This window comes from Pan paniscus, chromosome 16 (genome assembly GCF_029289425.2).
Source record: "Pan paniscus chromosome 16, NHGRI_mPanPan1-v2.0_pri, whole genome shotgun sequence".
In the NCBI taxonomy this organism is placed as follows: domain Eukaryota; kingdom Metazoa; phylum Chordata; class Mammalia; order Primates; family Hominidae; genus Pan; species Pan paniscus.
The window spans coordinates 49,938,620-49,956,622 of NC_073265.2; the positions used below are offsets into that span (position 1 = coordinate 49,938,620).

The window sequence follows — 18,003 nt, forward strand, 5'->3', positions numbered from 1 at the left end:
TCAGTATCCTTGGCTATTAACTATTTAAGACATTAAGAGCTGGAGTTGATGCCTAGGAGACACACAAAATCAAGAAGGGAAAGAGCTATCACTCCTACATAGAAAAACATGTTTTCCCAGAAGTGGAAGTGGATTGGGTGGAGAACATTCCATTGCAAGGGATTTTGGCAGTCAAAGGAAAACAATAATTGAATAGCTTAAAAATCTTCATCATTATAATGTATAGATGTGGATGTCAATTATAATCCAAAGGGCCATGTGACTACAAATGCACTAACTTCCTGGCCACAGAATTGATAAAGAAATCAGTGTAAAAAATGTAGTGTCACCAATGAAAGTTAATGTAGAGTGATCACTCTCTTCTTGTTTTAAACACATTGGCATCTCTGTTTCTTCTACGTTTTTATTCCTTTGCATACAGATTGCAATAAAAAGAGAAGCTGATATAAGTGTAAATCCAGTCCTAAGTTCAGATATGCTTAAACATCCTCAAAATCTAGATGTTAATTTTCTTATATATCCCATTGAGATATATATATATCTGTTTCCTGAGCATTCTGTTAGCTTCCAGGGTTTTTTTGGGTTTGGATAGGTTTCAAAGAAACCACTGTGTCCTGAATCATAGTACTGCTTTGTGGCAATGAAAGTTATAAATGAATTACTAAGTTGGTCTAACAAAAAATTATAAATTTATTATAAATGTCATTAATGTCCGTTAAAGGCTTTGTTTCAGAGGAAGATGGGTTTGTGCTGTACGAAATATATATTATTACTAGTGTGGGGTACATAGCTGTCCTAGAAGCAGAAGTAACCACTTTGAACAATTGTTTTATTATGGAATCAGTTGTGTTGTATGACATTAAGTAGACATCAGTTCTTTGATGAACTAAGTTAAATTGTTAAAAAGATAAGTAATGGTCATTTAAAGTAAGAAGGTTGGCTAGGCACAGTGGCTCATGCCTGTAATCCCAGCACTTTGGGAGGCTGAGGCAGGAGGATCTCTTGAGCTAAAGAGTTCAGAGACCAGCCTGGTCAACATAGCAAGACTCTGTCTCTCTCTTTTTTTTCTTTTTGAGACAGACTCTCACTCCATCGCCCAGGCTGGAGTGCAGTGGCGTGATCTCAGCTCACTGCCACCTCTGCCTCCCGGGTTCAAGTGATTCTCATGCCTCAGCCTCCCAAGTAGCTGAGATTACAGGCGTGTGCCACCACACCTGACTAATTTTTGTATTTTTAGTAGCGATGGAGTTTCACCATGTTGGTCAGGCTGGTCTCAAACTCCTGACCTCAGGTGATCTGCCTGCCTCGGCCTCCCAAAGTGCTGGGATTACAGGGGTGAGCCACCAAGCCCAGCCAGCAAGACCCTGTCGCTACAAAAAACTAAAAATAAAAAACAAATTAGCTGAGCATGTCCCAGCTACTTGGGAAGCTGAGGCAGGAGGATCTCCTGAGACCAAGAGGTTGAGGCTGCAGTAAGCCACGCGCATGCCACTACACTCCAGCTTGGCCAACAGAGCGAGTCCCCTTCTAAAAAAAATAATAAAGTAAGAACGCTGTACAGTTTCCAGTAGACTACTTCGTTTAAATACTTTTTTTCACATAGTGGGAATAACATTCCCCTTTCTTATAATCAGTTTGTTCTTCAAGCTTAGAAGCCTATGGAGGTAGCATAGTTGTAAGGTAAAAGGAAACCTTGGTCAATTGTAAGAATGACTATGTTGCACTTGGCTTTCTTCCTATACTTTAGAGTGGAAGAACCACTCTGAAAAATGAAGCTCTTCATTTTAAAAGCATTTAAACTGGGGATTGCCTTCACATCCTGGCTCCACCACATACTAGCTAGTTGTAGGACCCTTGACCTCGGTTTTCATCTGTAAAGTGGGGATAGTAGCAACACCTACCTCACAAAGTTGCAGTAAAGATAAATAAATGAACACTTAGAAAGTGCTTAGAGAAGTGCCTAGCACTCAGTGCCCCACAAGTATTAGTTAATGTTGATACTGGAGATAACAGTGTGGCTCTTATGTGTGCACAAGGGGGCAATCTACTCTGTTTTGACTCCAGGCTTTGCCCAGCTGGCTGAGTTAACAAGGTTTTTCACTTCTCTAAGCTACTTGTCTCTCATGTACATTTTCTTATTTAAAATGCGGGTGCAAGCAGTACAAAGCTCATAAAGCTGATGAGCAGATTAAATGAGATAATGCACGTAAAGCATTAAACACAATGCTTCGAATATTCAGATTGCTTGGTAGGTGGTGTTCCTGCTATTGCTGCTGCTGCTACTACAAGTAATGGTACTACTGCTATTACTTCTGCCATTATTACTGTCAACATTAAACTAAGCATATTGCAAACTTATGTCATAGACATCTAGCGCTTTTTAAAAAATCAATCTAATCATGTCTAACTAAGCATTTATCAAGTATGTAATAAGTCTATCAAGTCCACACCAATCCCTCGTAGGCTAGGCATGTTTGTTTTCTCCCTGGTAGTGATTATGGATTTTAAAGAGCCAATCACCATCTCAACACACCCTTTGGAACCTATGTTATGAAGTGGGAATACAAATACTTTTTGTCAAAATGCAATTCATGAACCTCAAGTCTACTAACTGGGCAAACTTGAATCAACTGGATGTTGGGATGGAAATGCTCAGGTAACTATTCAGTTTTTCTATGGAGTTCACAGGTCCTCGCCATGAACTGTGGGCTTTAGGACTATGCAAATCTTCTACTTTGGAAGAACTGACTGGCAGGGCCAAGTGCAGTCCATTTATTTTTAATATGATGAGACAGAGAAATCCTGTTAAGCTTAGGAGGGCTTGGCTCTAGCTGAGCAGGCTGACTCTAAACAAGGCAAACGCTTCCAGACAGTACAGAGGGATTTTTACTTTCTCAGACTGGCTGATTTGAAGAAACTAAATAGATGTTACTCTGTAAGAATGGGTGGAGATGAGCAGCGGGGATAGGTTTTAGCACCCAGGGTTAAATTTTTGCCTTTTGCTTTATTGCTATTTTATGCTTGGATCACAATATGAGAATCCTCGATGTTTTCTCTAGTTTTCTTTTCCTCTCCCATACTTCCAGCTTAGTTTGTTTTCCAGTTATGAGCTGACTTATGGAACTGGTACACTTGGCATTTGTGTTTTCAGATTGTTTTATGTGATTATGCACTTCTATCCCACCCTATCCCCTATCTTGTCTCCCTCTAGTCTTTACTTACAACTAGTCTGTAAACGCCTGGAAGGTAAAAAGCCTGTCAGTGCAGAGTAGGTCCTCAATGAATAGTTGTCCCTTAATTAGCCCTTTAAGAGGCCAGCACCTGTATTTTAGTCATGACCCACTGCCAACAAGCTTACTGTCTGAGATAGCTGGTAGCCTTGGTAAGCTAAGCAATGAATCTTCCAGTTACTTTGTGAGTACTAGGTTATCCCTTTTCCTGACTATTTGTCAATGGGCAGACAGGATCTGGATGAAGGCCTACTAAAAGAACTTCAGCGTGGCTTCTTCTCACATCTGTCCTAATGGAACACCCTGCCAGCAACAGAAATTATAACTGCCGTGAGTCACTGTGAGTCACATGGGTTGCCACGGAAACCTACTAACTATATCACCAAAGCACCTTCCATTAGCTTTGCCAAGAATGGTTCCTGAGTTTTCCTGGACTGTGAAAACAATGTGGGTGAGCCCCAAGTTTGGGGTTGCTAAGAGTCTACAATAAAAAAGTATGGCCTCAAGGAAAGGAAAAAAAATGAGAAAATAAGGTTATTCTAGTTTTTGGATCTCCTGAGTAAATGGCAACAATTGTGACAACTTGTTGGGTTCATTTTGTGATATCAACAAATGCCTATGGAGAGGAGGTTGAGGCCTCAAAACTAATTTTCTCTAAGTCAAATTCAAAGCCAAGTCTCTGGGGTGAAAAGTGAATACATTAACCTACTCCATTTTCAATGATTGCAATAAACACTTTTTAAAATGGATGCAAAAGATTAGTTCTCAGAGAAATATTTTGATTTGTGCTAAAATATTTTACTATTGAGAACTAAATCTTTTTATAAATAACACAGTGCTTTAATTTTATATTGTAGGTATTAGCCTGCTACAATCAAACATTTGAAAATGTACTAGATTACCTTTTAATGGCTATTCATGTTAAATGAAAACATTTCAGAAGGTTCAGAGGCATATCTTGTTTGGGTTTTTATTGGGGAAAATTAACAACTCAAGTTGGGAGTAAACTGACACATTTTCCTGACTGCTTCCACTGAGTAACCTGCACCTTTCAGAAGCTTGTATCTGTCCCTCAGTGTGGGAGAAAGCAGGCAGGGCAGGCTAGGACAAGAGGTACAAGGACTGTAAACAAGGATGAGAACAGAAGGAAGCAGCAATGGTCTGATGCCTCTGGAAACGGTTCAGGGGCCTACCAGATATCTTTTGGGTCTGTGTTGTGGTGGCTGTCTGATATATGTCCTCTGAGGTTAGGACTCCATGATGCTAAACTTTCCAGTAGCTGGAAAGAGCTAGGATGATGATTTGTTGCATCTTTTCACCTCCATATTTATCCTCTTGTAACGTTGTAGCAAATGCAGAACTATCCAAGAAGAATTAGACTAAGAATTCAGGAGTGAATGACTCGTTGTCCTTGGCAAATAATAAAAACCAACACAGCAGCTGATTCCGAAAATGATACTTATCTGCATGGTGGCTATTTCAGCAGGAAAGAGACCAGAACAAACTTGTGAAACACCAAAGCAAAGCAATCTTGAAGGGGTCCAACCAAATACATGTGCTATATAATCCCCAGGAAAATTAAATTGCAATTCCACACCACAGTGTAAAATTGATCTAATATTAAAAACTCTCTTTTATGTTTGCACACCAAAAACCAACAGCAACATTTCCTATCAACAATTGAAGAACATCACAAATATAAGAATTCCTTGAACAATTTGGGCACGAGAAACACTAGAAATTCCAAAGCTTGTCTTCTCCCACTGGCCAACTAAACAGAAAACAAACACTTAAGGTACCCTTCTCAGGAGCTTAGGAGAAACTGAGTTCTCCAACGACTATGTCCATGGGCTCCTCTGAAGCTTAACAATCAAATTTCCTTTCATGGGAATTTCTGGCTCAAGTCACCCAAAACATTTATTTTTTTTTAAAGAAACAATACCTGTGCTTTCCAGATAACAAGGTGGACTAAAATACTATCTGGTGTCACAACTATTCAGGCTCATTTTGCAGTATGTGCACCTCTGTCTTGTGTACCTGTGAGCTGACACTCTGGTCTGATAATATATTCTGCAGCTGTACATATTAATTTGTAAGTTGAACAATCTCTCCGTGAGGGCAGTTAGGAAACCAAGATTGAAATTGCTAATGTCGGGTGACTTCAGCTGTCGATGATTATGTAGTCAAGTCTTGACTAAGGTTTCCAGAACCCTGGCTAAAAATGGAAGTTTTGAGATGGTACAAAAATGAATTCATACACTTCACTGATAGTGAAACTTTTTGAAGAACAGATGTCAAGATGATTTAAGAGGAGCTGGAATTTAACATCTTAAAAAAAAACGTATAGGCAAGTTAGGACAGTTCAGTTTTCAAGAAAAATTCAACAAATGCTAAAGAAGAAGTAATTTGGGTGACTGTTATAAGAGAAAAAACTGACTGATTGTCTTTCTCCTCACAAGCTGTGGGCCCTGTGGAGATGCTAAGATCAGAAATACGATGGGCTGTCTGCTGAGCTGGGTGACAAAAACAATCTCCATGTTCAAGTGGCATGGAGGACTTCCACTAACATGTAACTTGGACAATTCAATTTCTCCTTGGCATATGTAAAGTTTTGTGTCAACTGTGTTTTCAGGTGCTATTCTTTCCAATTTTGTCATTTGGCCATTTTTATTCTGGGCCCTCTCCCCCAAATCATGAAAGTAAACATCAACCAAAACAATATCATTTCTGATCCAAATCTTTCTGTCCATTATATAAAAGGAGCTTTAAGTCTTTCTACATTGACTTCAAGCTTAATGCCTAAGAATTTTCTTGCTGATTTTCATAGTTAGAAAGGCACTCAAAGTCCACCCTGTGTGGCTATATCTTGATTTTGCATTAAAGCCAGTATAGCTGATGAAATTCTTTAAGCCTCTGTGGAAAGACCCACCTGGTTCAAGTGTCTGTTATTAGAACACCAATTTTTCCTCTCTAGCCACCACTCTCATGCTGTCATCTAAGTCCCTCCATGAATTTAAACTCAACCACAGGCTGTTGTTTCTGCAATAGCCCAAGAAAATTATTCTCAGGGATGACAGTTCCTCAAATGTCTCTCTTTATATGGACTGTCTGTATACTAGGTAACATCTAGATTTCTGTCTATGTTATCTTATTAGTTGAGATGTACTCTTCGTGTCCAGTGGAGCTGAAGTAGTGGTTTTGTCCACTTATCTAAGAGCCAAGTCATAATGCAAACAGTCAGTAGCTTTCTGTACATTGCCAGGTGGCCAGGAGTCCATACCCCAAACCACCATAAACAGTAGGCACAATCATCAGCCCCTGTTGGGGAGAGGCCCAGGACTGAGCTAGCAGAAAGACTGAATTACTTACCACCTCTAGAGTGGGTCCCTCCGGGCCAGGGACGAGCTCATGGGCAAGGCTGTGCAAGGAAGCGCTCTGTACCATGCCTGCCCTGCGGATATACAGAGGACTTCAGTCTCCTGCACTGTCAATCTCTCAGTCATCATGAGCTCAATTATGCACCGACAACAGCAAGAACAAGAACAACAACAACGACAAAACAACCCCCAAAAAGCTAAGGGTCACAGACTACCCTGATGGAGGGACAGCCAACTGGAACTGTGCATTGAGAGATGGAGGTGCCATCCGGATCATGTGTCTAGTACGGGCCTGACCTTTTCATTGTTCCTCAAGCAAACATTCCATTGAAGGCCATGAGAGAGCCACGTGGAGAGACTGCAGGACAGGGCCCTCAGAGTCAGGCAACTTCTCATCCAATTTGACGTTTTTTGGTTTTTTCTTTTTTTTTTTTTTCATTTTTGTTTTCTACAAATACAGATAGACAGACAGACAAACCCAAGAGCAGATTTCAAGAATCAACTGAGGCACAAGATAAACTACTTTGATGTAATACAGATGTTTTCCCCCAAACGTTTCACATGAAATAAAAAAATTTAAAGTGTAATTAGGAAAAATTGGGGGATACATCCTTGTTGTCCCTGTATTGTGCCATAAATATCTCCACTGCTTGCCTTCGAAGAATGCCCAAACGTATCTCATAGGTAGCACGTATCCGTGGTCTAAAATAGTCATCAAATTCTAATGACACCATTAATTCAAAGCCTAAATAATATGCTGGTCAATTACAGTGAAAGTTGACTGCCTGCATCAATGATGTCTTGTTTCATCCTGAGGTTCAAGGCACAGTCAAACATCATTGCTCAGATTGCAAATCACAACACCTTACATTGACGTGAGTTTGTAACTTATGGTGTAGTTCAAATGAAGGCAATTGATGAAAGCAGTTGAACCTGAGAAGTGGGATGAATACAGAGCATAAATCCAGCACACGTTTCCACATCAAACTACCGATGCCATTTATCAGGGCCCTCGCAGGCCATGCCCGTGGTCGAGCGACAGCGCCTCTATTCCCAGTCAGCATCTCTGCTCCACAGACATGAGTACGAAACGGCCTAATTTGTGAACTAGTGGTGAGGAAAAGGAGACCAAAGTTTAAAAGAAATCAAGGTGATGTTTCCTAGAAACATACCAGCTCTTCTAAGAAGGATCTAGGATAAGGGTGATCAGTAAGTAATTGATCCTCCTGGCTAGATTTCATGATTTTTCTAAAGCTTCATGGCTGGAAACACTGGAATTCATCAGAATATGTCTCTAGCCTCTCTCTTCAACACACACTCAGTACAAACAGGTGGAGATGTGCCACTTCCGACCACTACAGATTGAAAAAAAATGACCTCTGTTGACCATGGATCACAGCTGAAACATTAGTATATACTTGAAGGGTCACAGCAGCCAGACATATGCGAATTCCAACTCTTCAGAAAACTTTGGACAGAAAAAAAATGCATTACTTACATGTATGTGTCTTCTTCGTTACTGAGATACCTGGAAGAGAAGAAACAATAACATAGGTTAGAAAGTGCCCTGTGTGTGCTGCTTTGAATGTCCGTCATTCCCAGTGTGCTCAGGAAGGCGTTTAGTTCAGATGGGGAAGTGGAAGCAAGACCAGTTTTAACATTGCACAGGAGTGTCACTAGACCTACCCCAAAGGCATGCAACCGTGACTGATGAGGCAGCGACCATCACCTCCTGGTTTAAGAGGTTCTGTGGTAAAAGTGGGGAGCACGGACAATAACTAAAGAGGGTTAAACAGGACGCGAGGAGACTCTTATTTTTTATTTTAAGTAGGGGAGACAATCATGTTTATAGGCAGAGTGGGAAAGATTTAAGGCACAAGAGAGCAATGCCAGCCTACTCAGACGAGGGTAAGATGAGCAACACGGCAATTAATTTGCTATGGCCATTGGTTCTGTGTTTACTCTTTAATGAAAACGACCCTTCCTCCTCCCATGAAGCACAACTTTTAATGGTGAGGGGGAAATACATCCACCAAATGTACCTATGTGTCTGTACTCATTAAGGTCAGAAAGGGAATCACTGCTACTTCTCTAAAAATGGTCCCCAAATGTTTCATACAGTTGAAACACAACTGAATGAAATGTATGAACACAAACTACGAAAACACGAGCGATTCATGAGTCAGCACCCTTGATATTTCAGGATGATTTATAGGTAACAGGTGACAAATAGAACTAAGCAACATTTGGCACAGAAGTCCTGATAAAGATAGCATAAATGTATGCTTTGATGCAAACAACACTATCTCCATTTCAGAATTACTACATTTTGAATCCTTTATGCTGCATTGTTCTTGGGAGACGTTCTTGAGACTAAGTAGGCTCAAAGTCATAAAACTGTTGAAAACATTTAGCCTGTGACTAAGAACTGTGGTAAACCTTGAAATTTTTTTTTCTTTCAAGTTATTAAGGGAACTATTTAACCCACCTTTGGAAAGTAAAAGTTGTTGAAAAATTTGGCAGCCACATCAGACCTGTTACTTAGCTAGGGAACATGTCGTACGGGGAAGAAATCTGTTGTGAAAATCCACGGCAGATATTTTTTAAAAAGTTCGTTCCGAAGTTGTGAGCCAAGACCAAAATCACACACTTGCTCCCCCCAACACTTTCCAAAGGACTTATTTAGGGAAGCTGAAATTACATAGCCCAACTCAAATTCTTCTCCCCGACCCCCGCAACTTTTATTGAGGAAAACTATTGTTTTGTTTGTTTGTTTGTTTGTTTTAAATCATGTTTGAGTTGGCTTCACAAAGTGAAGTTAGAACCTTCTAAAAAAATCCTTGAAGACTGTCTCACGTGAAAACTACAAAAGTGTTCCAGAATTTTTTGAAATAACCTTTATCGTGGGAAGGGAACTTCCCCCAGCAGCAGCAGGGAGTAAAGTTTAAAATCTGAATACAATTTGCAACTCCAGCTCATGACACCAGCACCAATAAATTGATACATTAGTGCACTTTCAGCATTATGAGAGATATATGTGTATTTTCCTTAGGAAATAGTGCTTTCTGTAAAATCACTTTGAAGAGAAAGTGCTTAGGCTGTCTCTCCTGATTATTCAAAACCTCCACACAATTGGATTTAATACAGCCCAAAACGACCTATCTATATTCGCTGAGTGTGGAACTATTTTCTCTTGACATCCAAAGGCCTGATGAAAATACCACTGCTTAGACTTTTCTACTTAAATGTATTATACAGCGTGATGCAGTGTTCTCATCAAATATTTTCATGACGATTACATTGATAATAGATTTTGAAAATCTTCCCAAGAAAGCTGCTTGATCTCGAAGGTCGCAGTAGCTGGCATGGAGCTAAAACTTTTCATTATCTGTCTCCAGGAAGAAGCATGACTTTGGCAACAACACAATCTCTCGGTCCCTCAGTTTTGTTTAACTGTCAATTAATAATCAATATAAATAACTGGGAGCTACGTTTATATTGGAGTTGCCAGATTTAGTAGATAAAATACAGGCTACCCAGTGAAATTTGAATTTCTGATACTAATTTGTAGTTTATCTTACATTCAAATTTAACTGTGCATTCTGTATTTTATATGGCAGCCTTAACCTATACAAGAAGAATGTAAATTATATTTATTATAGCCAATGAAGATATAACAATCAATTAATAAACACATTTTTATGAAGAAAAGCTTAGAAGACACACTCCTGACACAAGAGCAATATTTGTTAAAATTGCATTACAACTGCTTAATTATGGAGATATGACTGTGCATGATATTTAATTTTTTTTAACCTAGCCATTCTGAAGACAGAAGTCTATTTCCCTAGAGAAAGTGAACAAACAAAAACAATACAAACACACAAAAGGCAAATTTAATGAAAAAAATCAGAAAATGTATTGGAATTCTCTTTGATCCTCTGAAACCTAATTTCTCCATAGAAGCTCTAGTACTTCATAGTAAATGATTCCATAGAAGTACCAAAAAAAGCAGAAAACATCCTTTTCATTTCACAGATGGGGAAACTGAGGCTCAGGAAAGTTTAATTGGCATAATAAGACATTTCTCTGTGGAAAGTTATATTAAACTGGAAGTACACTCATGGCAAATCTTTAAAAACGCTAGTGTAGATGTACCCTCAAAAGAGTAAATACTCAAAAAAGTTTTACTCCTTGGAGCATACCACTCAGCAGTCAGCTCTGTAAATAATTTAAACCTATGGGAGTGCCCTCAGCCATATTTAAACCAGGAAGACTCATCCTGAGTTTGGGTGAAAGATGTACTCAGATGCTGATGCAAACACACAGAAACCACAGTCCCTACTACTAGAAGAGCATACTGAATTGAATCTAGAATGTTCCGGAATATTCTAGAACATAGTATTCTGCCAGGAATCCAGCTGACCGAATTACCCACACTTGCCCACCTTAGGCCTTCATTCGCAGCAGGCATGTGTGCCTGGGTTTGTTACCAGCAGCCATTTTCCCACCCTTAAATGACGGATGGGTCTCCCCTTTTCTTTTTCTCATTTTCCTAGAGGTTACAAGATTCCTGTTTTTCTCACCAGGAAGAGAGGTCAGCCTCAGTGAGCTCATAGCAGTCATACATTGCCAGTGTTTTTCCTCAAGTGGAAGGAGAAAGGCCTTCAGAAAAAAAATCGTATGCAAACCTAGTGCTACCACCAGCAGCAGCTCTGAATCGAGATTTTTGGGAGAATTCGGCTTACTGAAGATAAACTACAATAAGTCTCAAGGAGGCAAATAATTCTGATTCTAATGAGGAATCCAAGAATAAAGGCAGCTCTTAAGGTAACTAGATCTGGAGTCAAGCTGACCTGAGCTTGCGTGTATAGCCCATTTTCCTGCTTCTAGGTTGAGAGACCTTGAACAAGTTACTTAACTTTTCTAGTCCTGAATTTCTTGGCTTTTAAAATTGTATACAATCATGATGACACTTAAAAGACTGTTGTGAAAATTAAAGGAAATAAGGATGTATGAAGAGCTTTACAAATTGGGAAGTGTGACACAAATGACTTTGGTAAGGGGTGAGCAACTCACATAGTATTAGTTTAACCAAACTGAATTACCATGTGATACTGAAAGCTATGCCATTGCTACTCATGATGTCCCTCAGTTTCATACTGACTCATGGCCTAGGACTCTGGTTTTCAGACCAAGTACTCTGACTAGAAAATATCCTCATATTTGATGGAAGAGAGCATGAGACGGAGAACCAAGTTCCTTAAAGTAAGTGTACTCTATTCTAGATCCCAAGCTCCATTGGCTTTACTCTCTAAAGTCTAGAGAAAGAGCCTGGTATGGTGGTGGGTACCCGTAATCCCAGCTACTCGGGTGACTGAGGCAGGAGGATAGCTTGAGCCCAAGAGTTCAAGTCCAGCCTGGGCAACACAGTGACACCCAGTCTTAAATTTAAAAAAATAAACAAAAGGAAGCTGCCTACTCACTAGCAAGTGGCTGCATTATCCAAGTGGGCTGCTGATCAACACAGGCAAGGACTTTGGTCCCCACTACCGAAGGGCATCGAACCAAGTCCAGCTGTTGTGCAGGTTTTGATTCACTTCCAAATGACTGGGAAGAACACCAAGATCCTTCCCCAGAGATTCACAAACAGACCACGAGCAGGGTAATGCTCTCTACAGAGATAGGGACTTGATAGAGTTGTGGTGAATGACGGGGTGGAACCAAGTTTCTAAACCTAAAATACACATACACCCTGAGCCCAAAGTGAACACAGTGGATGACTTGGGCAAATAATTTAGCTTCTCTGGGTCTTAGTTTTCTTATATGCAGAATGAGGTAGTCAGTGACTTTTTTTTTCTTCCAGACAGGTTCTCAGTGTGTTGCCTGAACTGGAGTGCAGTGGCACCATCATAGCTCGCTGCAGCCTTGACCTCCCAGGCTCAAGCCATCCTCTCACCTCAGCCTCCCTAGTAGCTGGAACTACAGGCATGTGGCACCATGCCCAGAGAATTTTTACTTTTTTTGTAGAGATGGGGGTCTTGCCATGTTGTTCAGGCTGATCTTGAATGCCTGGCCTCAAGCAATCCTCCTGCATCAGCCTCTCAAAGTGCTGCATTAAAGGCGTAAGCCACCTTGCCCAGCCAACATGATTTCTTAATTTCCCTTCCAGTTCATCAACCAATGGCTCCTTGCCCTGCTTCTAAGCTATCAAGCCAAACCACATCTTTCCAAGCAACAGGCTGTCAGATCTATTTCTCACTGTAAGAAATCCAATGTGGCTCATAATCAAAGGTAACCCCCTGAAACTTTTTTCTTCTTGCCTTTAACAACCAAAGAAGAAAAAAGACAGTGCCCACAAAAGGTTATATAAGTAAAAGATGCACTTTTCTTGGGAGATCTTTAAAAATTATCTGGGCTAGAGAAAAATGGCACCTTTTGATAAAGCTGTAAGACTCCTATTTTACCCAGATACACACACACACACACACACACACACACGGCAGGTGTATTTCCAGATTTCCAGGTAATGCTTGAGCACAATTTCTAACTTAACAATATGACAGAAGTTTTAAATTGCCAGTTAAACCCCTAAAACTAAGAGGGCTAAAAGGCCCCAAAATATTCGGTCCAAAGCAAAGTTGAGCTTCTAATACAGCAAAAATGCTTGACTCTCTTTAACTGGCCATGCTTCAAAGTAAAGCAAAGGAAATGTCATGAAAATATCACACATTTAGCCCTGCCATGGTTATCAGTAGGGAAGTTTCATTATAGTCATCCCAGAACAGAGCACTTCAGGAATGTAAGCTGGTATTTCCCATCAGTGCCAAATCTTGGACCAGTTAACTTTCTTGACGGACTTCTAATTGTCTCTTGGTTTGTAGGAAATTGTCTGGGTATCCAGTTAATTTTACTTTTTTTTCTTTTTTTTTAGTAAGAGGTGGCATTTTTCCTCTTCCCAAATTTTGCAATTACCAAACCAGCATTTCCAGAGGCCTTGTATCCTGGACAAGGCCCTAGACTTGATGCCACTCTGCCACTTTGCCAGTATTCAGCCTGTGTGTCTTCTTTTGTCCTCTTTTGCAACGAGAAAACAACTTTTGAGATAGAGATATTATAAACATGAAAAAATTCTGTGTTAGCATTAAAAAACGAACAGGCTGGTCATGGTGGCTCACGCCTGTAATCCCAGAACTTTGGGAGGCCGAGATGGGTGGATCATGACGTCAGGCATTTGAGACCAGCCTGGCCAACATAGTGAAACCCACAGTCTCTATTAAAAATACAAAAAATTAGCCAAGTGTGGTGGTGGGTGCCTGTAATCCCAGCTACTCGGGAGACTGAGGCAGGAGAATCACTTGAACCTGGGAGGTGGAGGTTGCAGTGAGTTGAGATCACGCCACTGCACTCCAGCCTGGGCGACAGTGCGAGACTCCATCTCAAACAAACAAACAAACCACTCAAAACCATGCCATGTAGGTTTCCTTTTATTTTAAAAATATGTCAATATTTTTACATTGCAGGTGAATGTGGCAGGGAGGAAGAGATGTGTTGAGTGATAATGAACAAAGTCTTGAATTGGCCCAACTCATGTCTCTACACCAGGCTTGCACGTTGACTCCTCCTTTAATTCCTAGAAAAGGAGGGCTCCAAATCTGAAGGCTTTCACAAGATTTATTCTCCCTCCCTGCAAGATGTCCGAGTTAAAGAAGACACCTATTATTTAAGCTATGAGAGCTTGGGCAAATAGCTTAACTTCTCTGAGCCTTTCTTTTCTTATTCCATAAAATGGGAATAAAATTCTTAGGACTAGGTTTATAGTAAATGTAAGATAATTCACATGGGGCACAGGATATAGTACCTCTTTCCTACTAAAGTATGTTTCTTATTGCATACACCTTGTCAGTCCACTTTATATTAGACAAACAGAGAGACAACCCTTGACTGGACATAGGCAAAACCCATTAATCCTGTTATTAAACGGGATAATCTGGGAAGGCAGCATTGGAGAGCTAAGGAAATAATTTTCCAAATAAAACCCAAACACTTAACCCACTCCCTGCCACATTCTCAACAAGCATGCTGCAAAGGCTGTGGTCTCCTGGATCCGCTGTGCTCTCCTTACTTCTTTTTGACTTCCTCATTGTGAGGCGCTAGCAGTTAAAACAGCAAATTTACACGCAGTGCATGAACACTAGCTAAGAAACGAGGCCTAGAATTTAGGCTTCTTTTTTGAATAGCTAATAATTGTTTTCTAAAGAAAAAATATCACTTTGTGCTGGCCTTATGTCCCCCTCCTCCTCAATCCTGAGTTGTCCCAGAAGACTGCTCCATTCTACACATAGTCAAAAAGAAAATCTATGCACGAGGCGGATCCGGAACACAGCCCGAGTAGGGCCTCGCCAAACAAAATGATGTTACAAAACAATGTCCTTGTCTAGGACAAAAGAACTATTAATGATAATCAGTACATATTACTGAAAGTGCTCCAAGTAATCTTTGGACTTTGTTTCAAAAATTCTTAATGGACACTAATGCTTAGAGTTCACTCAAAAGAGAAATAAATTATGTGCCAGGGTTGCAGGGACCAAGGACAACACGTGGAAGGCATCAAAGCATTAGCAATGTTACGACAATCAAACATTTTGTAATTGCATAAAAAGCCTTTAAAAATCATTTAGATATACTAATTATGAACATTAATAATACTGTAATGGGAGGTTTCTTTTATGTTCGATTTGAGCCTAGGTTGAGCTGTTTCGGCAATAATATTTCAGCTCTTTTACCAACCAAGGTGCTTTTGACGCCATGAAGAATATTCCATTTTAGTTTGAAAAATGGTTATGGGAATGGATAAGAGGAATTTTTCCTGTTTTTTGAATTCGAAAAAAAAATCTGTGATTGCTCTCCATCTCTAGGTCATATTTCCTGACATTAGTGCCCAGAAATATCTTTTAATTTTGGACAGGCAGACCAGAAGTATGCCCTCTTTCAAGTCCTGCCTTTATCTTTAACAAAACAGTTCCAAGGACAAAGCCTCATTCCGGGTTCCCCAGCAAAGGCAACATAAAGAGACCATCAGTCTATCTGAGAAAGAAATCTTCAGACAAAACTTATTTGGGAAACATCCCTCTTCTCAGAGATTACTATTCAATGCACTACGAAAAGTCCATATGTAAGGAGGGTAATTTCTCTTGTTATTTACTCGTCCCAAAGTATGATTAGTACTTATGTATATTAAGAATCATAAGAAGCCTTATTTTTTCAAATTGATTTCCTTTTATTGAGTGTCTGTATGGAAGATGATGCTATCCATTAGATATTACCTGGTTGATTTAAATTTGATCTTGGAGCTCTGAGGGCAGAGGTGTGAACTGATATCAACACTTTCAGCTTAGCCTTCTAGAATTGAGCAGTTTTATCTTCTAAGTGAATAATTCAGCTCAGGTAAACAGCAGCAGCTTTCACCATGCTTTTCCAGAAATGCTTTACTTTATGTGCCTCTGCAATCTGTTAAATCTGTTTATCTTTGTCACTCATATGGGCAGGTACGGACGTGAACTGTCTGTGGGTGACTTGCCTGGATGCCGGCTATAGCTGCAGCCCCCAAAGTCGAAGCTACCAGAACAGATTGGATGAGGATGGCCCAAAGATTATGGAGTTGCTGGCCCCAAAGCAAGTCAGACACTATGGGAAGTTTGCATGAATCATGCCCTTGGATAGACAACCTAAATCATACCTCATCGAGCATGGATCCTGGTCAGCATACCAAGTCAAGGCAAGTAAAGACTGAAGAAATATCACCTGGTCTGCAGCTCCCCCCAAAACGAAGTCTGCTACTGATGGCAGAAGCATAGATAGACCAAGGGTATCACTATGTAATGATGGAAGAAGGAAAAACCCCATGCATTCACTCATGTCTTGAATCACCTAGAGAAGAGAGGGAATCTGCCAAAGTGGACACAATAGAAATTCAGTTCTAAATTTGGAGGAAATGAGACCCACTCTCAGATAAGATGAAAAGTAAAAGACCTAGGATCCAATGGGGTATTAAACAAATATTTAAAAGTAGAGAGGTGGTGACCAGTTATTTCCTGATATATAGAATACCATGGGTCCATAACGAATTTTTTAGAGTATCAAATATTATTAACACTTTGAAGAAGACACATGAAAAACTGATTAAATTATAAATTAGGAAATCATAGATCATTACTATTTGTAGCCTCTCTACTCCCCTCTGATTACAGAACTTTAGGCAGTTTGTCTGGATTGGTGATTGCTGGATAAAAGCTCAAGAAAAGAAAGTAGCCATCAAGATACTTCTCTTGGGAGGCCGAGGCGGGCAGATCACTTGAGGTCAGGAGTTTGAGACCAGCCTGGCCAACATGGTGAAACCCCATCTCTGCCAAAAAATACCAAAAACATTAGCCAGGCATGGTGGCGCATGCCTGAAGTCCCAGCTGCTCAGGAGGCTGAGGCACAAGAATCACTTGAACCCAGGAAGTAGAGGTTGCAGTGAGCAGAGATTGTGCCACTGAACTCCAGCCTGTGTGACAGAATGAGACTCCGTCTCCAAAACAACAACAACAAAATACTTACCTTGCATTCATAGATTTTATGAAGAAAAGTTTGGTATTGTTAGATTAGATGTACAAGCTATGTTCCCATATGGGATTTTAGACTCAGGAAATCTGGATTCTTTTCCCAGCTCTGCCACTTACCAGCTATATAATTTGGGGCAAGATACTCTCTCCGATCCTCAGTTTCCTCATCACTAAAAGGAGAGGAAAAAGATTTCTTCTTTCATTCTAAAATTCCACCACTAGAAATTTTAGGAATTAATCATGAATATACACAGGAGTTATCATAATATTATTTATATCAGCAAAACATTCAAGGGAACACCCAAATATTAGCAGTAGAGGATGGCAAATAAAGCATGATATGTTTACCAAATGGAAGACGCTACCATCATTAAAATAAAGAAAAATAAATCAGAGACAATGATGTTCCAGCTGCATTATGAGAAACAAAAAAATTCAAAGTCCCAAAGCATAGTATATCATTTTGTCAAAAAAGGAAAAAAAAATGTATAGCAAAAAGACAAAAAATACATACACCAAATTAATGAGAGTGATTATCTTTGGGTGGAGGAATTATGACTGATTTTTCTTTGTCTATGTTTTCTAAAATTTCTATAAAACACCTGTACAAATAAAATTATAATAATAAGAAAGAAAAGTTAATATTAAATAACTATTCCACAAGGTTACTGTGAAGATAAAATGAAATAAAGCAAGGCAATGTTGACCTAATATTAGTTTTTAATATTGCAAACATCTCTCTGTGACTGTTAGGAGACCCAGTTTCCTATGGCAAGTACTAATTGCATT

General features: G+C 39.8%; 1 protein-coding gene and 1 long non-coding RNA gene across 3 annotated transcripts in view; one reads left to right on the forward strand and one right to left on the reverse strand.

Annotated features, from left to right (window-relative positions):
* Nucleotides 1–18,003, reverse strand: part of RORA (RAR related orphan receptor A) — a 743,703-nt gene that overhangs the window by 182,189 nt on the left and 543,511 nt on the right. Inside the window, exon 2 of one of the 2 annotated variants that reach the window (XM_034938859.3) lies at nt 8,106–8,135. In XM_034938859.3, coding sequence (XP_034794750.1) covers nt 8,106–8,135 — 30 coding nt within the window. Of the gene's footprint in view, nt 1–6,599; nt 8,136–18,003 lie in introns of both variants that reach the window. The other variant, XM_034938861.3, reaches the window with a different exon arrangement.
* Nucleotides 11,011–16,678, forward strand: LOC130540834 (uncharacterized). The gene is made up of 2 exons (XR_008954833.1): nt 11,011–11,437; nt 16,156–16,678. It is a non-coding gene; the product is annotated as an uncharacterized LOC130540834 (long non-coding RNA).